The sequence below is a fragment of the Echiichthys vipera genome (assembly GCF_963691815.1).
Source record: "Echiichthys vipera genome assembly, chromosome: 4".
NCBI lineage: Eukaryota > Metazoa > Chordata > Actinopteri > Perciformes > Trachinidae > Echiichthys > Echiichthys vipera.
The window spans coordinates 16,927,976-16,938,434 of NC_139829.1; the positions used below are offsets into that span (position 1 = coordinate 16,927,976).

Here is a 10,459-nt window from a genome sequence, read left to right on the forward strand (position 1 = left end):
ACATCACACAGACAGCAAAACGTGGAATAGTACTAACATCAACATTATTAACATACTGGATTCATTCCAAAAGTAAGCATGACAGAGAACTTACGGAGGCCGTGTTTGAGATGCTAAAAGGCCACTTTTTTATCCAAGGTAGATGATTTTTTTAAGATGACACTCATTTGTGACTCACACTCATGCAAACCCACACTCACTTACTGTACAGCCACACAACAGCCACACACTACATAAAGGAAAGCCGCTACATCCTATAGTGCACTAAATCATAGATTTGGCAGCTTTGGGAGACAAAATAATAATATAAAAGGAAAATACATACTGTACAAAAAATAAAAATTAAAGCACTCACTGACTCTATCCCTCATAATTATTCTAGGGCTTAAAGATTTTTAAAGGTCTTGAGGATTAACTGTACATCTTGACTATGGACTATTTCCAGCTTTATCAAACATACTTGGTTTGTGACTACCTAGGTGAATAATAGTGTCTCTATGTCCTAGATATCCTGTAATGTTACACATTTTACAATAGCCATGTCTGTTTGTCTGGTTATTTGCTATTGATATAAGGTGAAACAGTTGAGAGATAATACAATGGCATTTTGTAATTCTACCACTAAACAGGGTTTGAACTGTAGTCCAGAGGAAGCAGCACTAGCAGGAGTGATAAGGGTGAACAAAACTCTGCACTACCACCTTACAGGACTTGCGCTGCCCTCCCTTTGCTTCCTGACATCCGTCACTAACAGTTGCATCCAGACTGCTGGAGGGGCGGAGCGCTGTCTGTGAGTTTGGCAGTGGGAGCTCCCGTGGTGACAGCCGGATCAGTGTCCAAGCTCTCGGACATCTTGTCGCAAATTAGGTCGACAAGACGTTCAAAGGTCTGCTTCACATTGATGTTGTCCTTGGCGCTGGTCTCAAAGAATTCAAAACCTTGAAAACATGAGAACAGGAAATGTCAGGGCCGACTAAGACAACAAAAAAAAAAATATATATATTTTTGCACAACCATGTCAGCACTCGAATGTAAAAAAATTTGTAAATCTTGTAAATATAGTGTAAATATGTAAAAGTTTTCTCTTGAGTGTGCGTAGATTCTGTTCTTAACTAAGAACAAATCCCAAGTAAGCAATTATTGGTGAAAGTCAGAATCTTCGTGAAAATTACGCAAGTGGATTTTAAGAAGAAATTTCCTCTTAAGATTAGTGAATGAGGCCCAATATTGGGATGATACCACCCAATCCAGTAAATAACATTAACTAGTGATTGTTGCTCCAAGACTTACCCAACTGTTCTGCCAGCAGTCTGCCACTGTCCACTGAGACCACTCTCTCCTCTTCCATATCACATTTATTCCCAGCCAGCACTACCTGTGCATTATCCCACGAGTAGGTTTTTATCTGGGTCGACCTGCACGTAATCAGAAACAAATACAAAAAAAATGATATTCTAAAATAACCTGTCAGGATAATTTCTGTGCCACTTCTTATTGGATAAGCTCCTAAAATATGGCATAGCGAAGGAGATGATGTAAAGTTTGTTGTTTGCCATTTGGACCGGTCATGAACAGCGATTACATCACCTTGTGTTCGGCATTATGCAATATTTGAGTCAGTGATGGCAGCAGTGGAAAAAGTGGGTCAACTGCCGGTCTGTGCTGAAAACATGCAATCAATATTCACTCAGATGTATGTCATCATTTTATGTTCATTAGCTATTTGAAAAAGACATTTTTGCCATACTTTTTATCCTCTTCTTTAGATTTGTTACTACAATATGCAATCATTTTTTGTTGAATATCACAATAATAATGTTACTTAATATATAATATATTATAAATACAAAGATACATAGAACAGTTTTGGAAGGGTAATCCAGGGTTCTGCATTTTACCTTTCTGCTGCTTTCAGTAAACTGCTCAAAAAACAACAAATAACAACAATATCCCTGAGTATCTTTTGCGATGTGTTGCAGTTTTTTGTGGCAGTTGATATCACGATGGAGATTAAAAACGTATTATTGTGTTACGTACAAGTATTAGCTATGGTCCCTGACAAGACATTTGGAAAATACTGGTTTGTTACTGAATAACGGCGAAGACCTTCATTCCAGATTGTACAACTAGACATTGTATATGAAATGAGGCTGTACCCTGTGGGGGAAGAATTACTATTTTACTCAAAGCTGCAGTAGGTAAAATATGGAGCCCAAAGGGTGATATTTTTTATATTGAGCGCACAAGTTATGTGAGAACAAGTAATTATCTTGTGCGAACACATCAAACACATCAAATAGATCTCTTCTTGCAGCTCTCCCCCTCCCATCTCTGTCCGGAGCCAATAGGAATGCTTGCTCTCTCTCTCTCTCTCTCTCTCTCTCTCTCTCTCTCTCTCTCTCTCTCTCTCTCTCTCTCTCTCTCTCTCTCTCTGTCTCTGTCTCTGTCTCTGTCTGTCTCTGTCTCTGTCTCTGTCTCTCTCTCTCTCTTTCTCTCTCTCTCTCTCTCTCTCTCTCTCTGTCTGTATGTCTCTCTCTCTCTCTGTGTCTCTCTCTCTTTCTCTCTCTCTCTCCGTCTCTCTGTCTCTCTCTCTCTCTCTCTCTCTCTCTCTCTCTGTCTCTCTCTCTCTCTGTCTCTCTCTCTCTGTCAATTACCTGTGATTGACCAAAGTCTACCGTCACAGGTACATTTTCTACAGTCTGAAAACAGAGCCCAGAGGAGGTGCAGAAGTCAAGTTCTTTCTCAGAACACTTGAATAACAATATGACGAAAGATTATTATGGAATTTTGCCCAACCACACCAAAATAAAACTGCCTAAACCAGGTTCAAGTAAAATAGCAACATTGTAGAAATACTCCTTTACATGTAAAAGTCTGCATTATAAATTATACTTGAGTAAGTACAAATCCATATTACCTAAAGTACAAGTACTCATCATGCAGAATGTTCCATTTCATAATAATGTATATATTATATTATGGCTTATAAATATGGACGCATTAATGTAATTTAATCATGTTAATGTTGCATCCGGTAAAGGTGAAGCCAATTTGTCGATTTGTTGATCACATTTTCTTTAAATCTGAATCTCAAGATTTTGAGATTTAGTTTACATTTTCTTGTGTACTTTCTTGCGAGTAGTGTACTACTCACTTGCGTACATAACAAATGAAATGCTGTTCCTTCTGTCCCACAGCAGAAAGGTTGAAGATACAAATTAAAAAATCCCCTTAAAATTATACAACTACAAAGTCAGTACATAAGTTAATGTATCAGCCTGTAAATACACTGTATGTATTATAATATATATTATTATGACATAATTTACATTGGGAGCCATGTCCAGTGTGATAACAATGACAATTTTAACATTTGCATCAGCAGGAAATTTACTGTGAATCCGAAAGGTGCTTCTACTGTTCTAACCTCCAAACACATTTTGAGACTGAATTCAGGGAACAAATATCTCCTGTAGTGTTGCAGTCTGACTAAAAGTAGGGCAGCTAACACACCAAAGGCCGCAGAGGTAGAGCCAGTAAGAAAGCAATGAAGAAACAACGAGTCAGAAAGAGAAGGCAGCATGATGTTGGCACTCCTCCTTTCTTTCTTGTCCAGCTCTGACTTGTTATAGCGCTTCAGATGTGGGTCATTTTGAAGCAAACTGCTGATAATGTTCACTGACAGAAAAAACATTCGTGTTTGTATCAAGTCTAACAAAGCTACATATGCAGGCTATAAAAGGTCTGTATTTACCAGTGCTTTTTGAACAATTTAAGACAAATGCAAAGATTGAGACTGTTGCTGTAATAAAATGGTTTATGTAGCGTAATTCATTTGCATGATTCCTTCAAAGTCCTACATTTGATGTCAGTGTTACAATATCTCCATGTTTTATCTCTGTCAGAGGCAGGAAATGAGCACGTCACAAGCTTAATTCAGCCACAGTCGGGGAATGAGTCGTTGCCATGGCAACCTCTTTTTTTCCTACAACCTTGTGACAAGGAACAAGGGAAAGGGAAAGTGGATGTAAAGCCTGTGGCAAAGGCAAAAAATAAGAATTTCTGTTACATGAAGGGTATAAAAAAAAAAGCCTCTTCCCTTGTATACATATGACTGACTTGTGCACTGCCTGGTACGTAAGTTCACAGGTAACTCTCCGAGATTGTCGCTGCCAGTGAGACATTTGACAGTGCTCAGACTGCAGTATCATAAAAGAATAATAAGCGTGTCTGGCATCAATCTCTCAAGAAAGCCTTGTTTTTCTCAACACAAATCAACATCTAATAATGTGGCGCGTTTTGACACAATTCATTCATTCATTCATTCATCTTCAACCGCTTATCCCGGGGTCGGGGTCGCGGGGGTGCTGGAGCCGATCCCAGCTGACATCGGGCGTGAGGCGGGACACACCCTGGACAGGACGCGACACAATTCATGCCAATACTAAATAAACCCCAGTTTTACGTTCTTTTAAACATTTCATGAAAGACTTTATATATGTGCTCCCCATAAATGCAGCTGCTTTAACCATGACAGGTGCTTTCTAAAGCAGCTGTCAAGTGCTGCTAGCTATGATGAGGGCTGAGTAGACACTGGCCTTAATAGTGACTGTCATCATCCTACAATGGGTGCAAGCGACGTTGCATGCAGGTCAAGTGTCAATTGCAAAAATATCATAATTTTCATCAAGTCTGTGTGAGCCATATGATCATTTCCTTGCAGCTGAAACAGTACATGAGCATGTTACTATGATGATTCAGAAATCCTCTAGAAAAAGCTCATTCTGTGCTCCCATAATCTCTTTGGGCTGGCAGACAGAGATAAGTGTACATAGAACGGCAGGGTGTAAATAAAATGGAAAATGACAGTTTCTCCCCAAAACACCAGCAAAATATAAATCAAAACACACATTTATGGCTGAACTGTCCATGCTGATGAGAACACGCCTGTTTCTAGAGCTAGAATCCTAACCCAGAAACCTGGTTTCTGCAGCCAAGTCCCGTTTTAGACATGAATGCATCTTTGTAAGTCACCAACATTTGGGCTTGGCTCAGAGTTGCTCTACAGCTCGCAGATGCTTGTGTGACTCATGAATGGAAGAAAGCCATGACCTTGACAAGTTTCCCTGAGATCTCCAAGCCTGACAAAGATGCGCAATACATAACAGGACTGACAAATATCAGCGAGAGAGAAATATACTGTTGCTGTTAGGTGATGTTGATGGGAAACTATTTGCAGACAAGGAAAAAAAACATATACATGTATGGTGAGTGTGCAGGATATCAAGTGACTGTTTTATACTGCAGTGACAAACAAGAAGCCCTTTTGCTGATCTACATAATCCATAGAAAGAAATGGAATGAGGGATGACATTTACATCAAAAACATCTCAAAAAGACTAACCAGTCCTGTACAGCGCCGAAGGACTCCTCGTTGGTGATGTCGTACATCAGGATGAAGCCCATGGCCCCGCGGTAGTAGGCAGTGGTGATGGTCCTGTAGCGCTCCTGGCCTGCTGTGTCCTACACACAGACAACATGATTTAGCACTGCTGTTAGCTGGGTGACTGTTATTTACAGGCTCAGCAACATTGGCATGACCCTGCACAGCACATACATGTAAATAAGAAGCCATGTGCATTATTAATCTGCAGCTAATTATAATAAGAAATATTTCGGTTCAAATCTGAGCATGATTTAGGTTCTACAATCCTACATCCACATTTACTAATGGCTACTTTATTTGTGTCCGGGACGTGGAAATAATTATTATGCTAACTGTCTCGATGGCTTTGCATTGATAAGGTGCCAGAAACAGTGATTCAGTTTTGGCTGATGTGATTGATTCTGTCCTCTCCTCGATAAAATAATCGCTCAGCTGTGTTAAACACCCAGTGGTGCAGTATTCAGAGCTCAGCTCATGGTATGCACTTCTTAGAAAAAAGGGCTAAAAATAGAGATAAAATGATTTCAACATTGGGAAACTGCTCGCTGTTCATGATAAGGCTGAACAAATTGGTCAAAGACGAGTGATTACACAGCATTCGAGGGGTAGTACACAGATTACCCTGGAAACAAGCGCCCACTGCAGCCTTTCTACGAGATGTCAATGAAAATGGTAATGGCTCCCAATGCAGACAGATGAAGCCCTTCTGTAGTGAGTGTGTCCATGAGGAAGGAAGAGAAATGTGTGCTCGGGAATATTTTTGTTTGTCCACGGATGTTTCTTGTTCTATGATACATTATATTGTTATAAATCCCAATGATGTCCCTCCTTTTTTATACTGTATGTTTACTGTGTTGTTGTTTCACCCACAACAAATGTGCTTTCAGGCTTCTGTGAATCATGATGGAGCAGTTCTAGCTGCTCCACTTGGCTCTTGTTAAACAGGCAGCACTGGATTGTATTTGCTATGGTGGTTTTGCTTTCTGTCAGTCTGCACATGGCTGCAACAGTTAGCCTGTTATAGCCAGAGGACAGCTCTGACCTTCACTTCATAGAGACCGAGCTCACAGCCTGCCGAGCTTCCACACACACCCCAGCTAGGACCTTTTTGTTGGTTTACAATAACACCCAAAGGCCTTGTGAATAGGGCTGGATGATATGTCCAAAATCTTTTATCGCAGTATAGGTAATTTCATATCTCGATAACAATGTTTATCACGATGTAGCATGTTTTCTGGTAATTTCATTAATAAATAGTCTACATGAGCCTATTATTGTATTGAGAAAATAGTGTGATGTAAAAACAAAACTGCAATCTTCAAATGATATTCCCTCACAATATGTCACATCGGACTTTCTGAGAAATTTGTTTTAGTATGTGCTTGTATTATTAATTTAGGCGATGTGATTGTATATCACAATATCTTGACATGATTCCATTGAAAGATGATTTATTATCATATTGGATTATTGCCTGGCACTACATATGAAAGGAGAGATGGCATAAAAGGAAAAATAATATGTTTCAGCAGATTATTTTTTGCTGTGACCATGGGTATAGCCATGATATAGTATGCACAAGTCTTCTGCATGTTGTTTCAACCCTAAGTCTTTTTCCTTGTCTGAATTCTGACCCTTATATATTTCAGTAGCCTATTGATTCTTATCCACACGCTTGACAATGACCTTTGCATTTCCAGGCTATTTAAGTGAGCCGGTTCGCTCGTTCTCAGTTAAAAAGACAGCAAGACAGAGGGAAAAAAATGCTGAGTCCCTTGAATTGGAACTCCTTGAGAAGCTTTGCTTGTAGTCTGCAGCTCAACAGAAACCAATCCAAGAAGATGACTGTTTCAAGTGGAGAGGTAGTGAGCAGTGGCTGACACGTGCCTGAACTCTTCTACATTCAGTAAAGTGAGTTTCAGTTTTTCATGAGGCTCATCTTGGCAACAGGGACAACTCCATGATACATTTTGAAGCTCTTATCTCTATCGATTGATAGCATGACTGCCACAATGACATTAGCCAATAGCCATCACCTTACAGTAAAGGACCACTTACTGGTTTTCTTTGAGCCCAATTAAAAAAGACAGACCAATTAATTGGAAGCCAAGGCAATCCTTTTTTTTTCTCTGAATATGCTTATCTTTGCTAATGATGAAAACACATTATCCTGATTAGCCAGTCATTTGGTTGTTCAAATCGAGTTTTCACATCCTGCTGGAAAGCTTCTTCTCTGTCTCTTTAATGTGATTAGCAAACACCAAATGTCTTGGGGGTGGCTAATTGCTGCAAAAGACAACTGTATGACATGAGACAGCAAAACCTCTGAAGGAAATTTGCCATTCGGTGAAGCACACAACAGAAAAAAAAAAAAGGAAACAGAGGAATTGGTACATATCTATCCCCTCCTTGTCTCAGAGGCACCAAGACAATCTGCTTCAACAGCTCAGACTCAACTCCTAATTAAACAGCCTCAGACATTATTCAGTTTCCCACACATTTTGAGGAAGGTGTTGCTTCTGTGTTATTCCCTCCTGTGTGTGAAACTAACACTTACTAGTCTCCTGTCAGTAATGTTGAGACTTTCATCCGTCATATACTTACATTGTGGAGTGTTAAACCAAGAAAACACAATATACAGCAGCAACTCCTTGAGCTTTCTATTTAACACACAGCTGACATGCCACAGACTGAGAAATATAAAATGTAACATATTTATTTTTCTGTGAAATGAGATTCAAACACTACGATTACAAAATAGCTTAATAAGAATGGGAAAAACATGACTTTATGAATAAAATTGTTCTTTATGGGAACGGTGATATTTTAAAAGATGTGATGACATCAACCCCTTTATTATTGTTATCTATGCCAACAAAGCTGAAATGGTGAAAGAAATAGGATTAGATTCAGATTCATACATTCTATACTTTGACTGAAGCATAACATAATGCAAACATCAAGAAATGAAAAGGGAAGTGTGTCCAAGCATACCAAGCACGCATGATCTGTCCTAAGAGACCAAAACCCTGACTGAAATTGAATAAATGCATAGGTGATCCTGTGTGTTTGTATGGCCAAGCATACAGCCATTAAGTCACAACCTGTCACAGGCCTTGAAACATATTGATCCACAGAGAAAGATATGGACATGGGTCAGGAGAAAGTGGGCTCTGGGCATAGAATGACAACCTTATACAGACAGGAGTCAATCTGCAGGAACACGAAGACAGAGAAAACAAGGGGGCAGGGCATCTCTGAAGAACCCCTGTCCCCTTAGTGCTTAGGTAATCCTCCAGGAGACTTTGGAGGACAACAGGAAACATATCTCTTCTACATTTTAACTAGGTTTCAACATGATAATGCTCTTGATTTAACCAAATTAAATGGAAATTTGTGCATGACTAGCATGACAAGAAACTGTGACATGAAAGGAAAACCAGTTACGTCTTTTTGTACTTTGCTGCTTTGTAGTCTAGAAATGTGTTTTCTTCCTTCTATAATTACCATCATTTGTTCTTATATACATCCTATATAGAGTTTGGCTTTAATAAACAATAGAATTAATGGGGTAAAAGCAGGCTATCCAAGAGTTAACAGCAAATAAGTAATAATCTTGTGTTGACCAGTAAAGGAGTGCATGATAAGCAGAAATAACATATTTGATAGTTATTATCCTTTTATTTCCTCTGATTTGGTCAGCAATCAAACATTTTGTGGCTTGCTTCTAAATGTTTCATGCTTGGAAGTTAATATTTCATACCCAAATCTGCAGTTTGATCCTCTTGTCATTCTTGTACACAGTCTTTACTTTGAAGTCGATGCCCACTGTGCTGACGAAGGCCGAAGTGAAGGCGTCGTCTGCGTAGCGGAACAGGAACGACGTTTTGCCTACGCTGCTGTTGCCGATGATCAGCAGCTTGAACATGTAGTCAAAGTTTTGGTCCCCTCCCTCTCCCTTCCCTTTCACATCCTGAGTGGCTGCCATCTGCAAAAAAACAAAAAAAAACAAAAAACAAAGAGATGCTCAAAAAGAATGTCTTAAGAGTTACAGCTTGAGTCACCATGAAGCTGTGCAGAGCTCTGACGCACACAAGATGTGAACCCATCTTATATGAAAACCTGCTTTTCAGTTGACTCTAGATGTTATACAGCATGAGTCCAGTACAGGCTTGCTGTACAGGCCCCAGATCAGAGGTGACAGAAGGCTGTGTCAGGCAAACCAGCATGACCAACATGCTGTATTGATGAGCATTAGATAGCCCGGATTTAAAGAAAGGAAGAAGAAAAAGCTGACTATGACTTCTCTAAAGCCAAAACAATTCCTTTAATGAAACTAAGGGATTCTTACAATTGATGTTATTACAGTTATTACTTGAGAGCTCATGAATACAATCCAGATACAGTATGTTTCATGTACATGGCGAAACATTGTTTAAGAACAAAACGTGTCAAACTAAATCGTTTTACATCCCAAATCTTACTCAATTTTGTTTTACTATTAACAGTTAACAGTGAGTGAGAGCATTTCCGTGCAAGCTGTCAGTAGTCACTGGCATGAGAGGACAAGAGCACTATAAGCAAGATGTCAAGAGCGCAGTCATCTTTGCTCCAAGGTGACAAAGCTACTGCGCTTATACGCCAAAACACGGGGCAACCGAGCTTTCCTTGTAGCCTATCCTCTTATAAAACATGCCGGACCTCGATCATGAACATCCTGCACCGGGTTTCTGCTCGCTTCCGTGTATGAAAAAAAAGAAGAAAGAAAAAAAACACCACCGAAGCACAATTTGCAAGGACAAACGCTTTCAAAAAATAGCAGTGCATTGCTGGTACCCACACCACGATAAAACCAACCGTCTGAATATGAAATTACACGGTATAGCTGAGCAGGGAGCTGCGTGCCAGCTAATGCTAAATTAGCAATTCTGGGCAGGAGGTCATTTTATGTATTAGGCTAATGAAATTCTTCCACAGAACTATTAATAAATGAGGACATGGTGTGAACAAACC

General features: G+C 39.6%; 1 protein-coding gene across 1 annotated transcript in view; it reads right to left on the reverse strand.

Annotated features, from left to right (window-relative positions):
• Nucleotides 1-650: 650 nt before the first annotated feature.
• The window catches only part of rab3c (RAB3C, member RAS oncogene family), a 9,893-nt gene continuing 84 nt past the window's right edge, over nt 651-10,459 (reverse strand). Inside the window, exons 1-5 of the mRNA XM_083912685.1 lie at nt 10,459; nt 9,210-9,434; nt 5,405-5,523; nt 1,291-1,415; nt 651-938 (exon numbers count right to left, since the gene is read on the reverse strand). The exon at nt 10,459 is cut by the window's right edge and continues 84 nt beyond it. Of these exons, the coding sequence (XP_083768811.1) occupies nt 748-938; nt 1,291-1,415; nt 5,405-5,523; nt 9,210-9,434 (660 nt within the window). The 5' untranslated portion in view covers nt 10,459 and the 3' untranslated portion in view covers nt 651-747. The remainder of the gene's footprint in view (nt 939-1,290; nt 1,416-5,404; nt 5,524-9,209; nt 9,435-10,458) is intronic.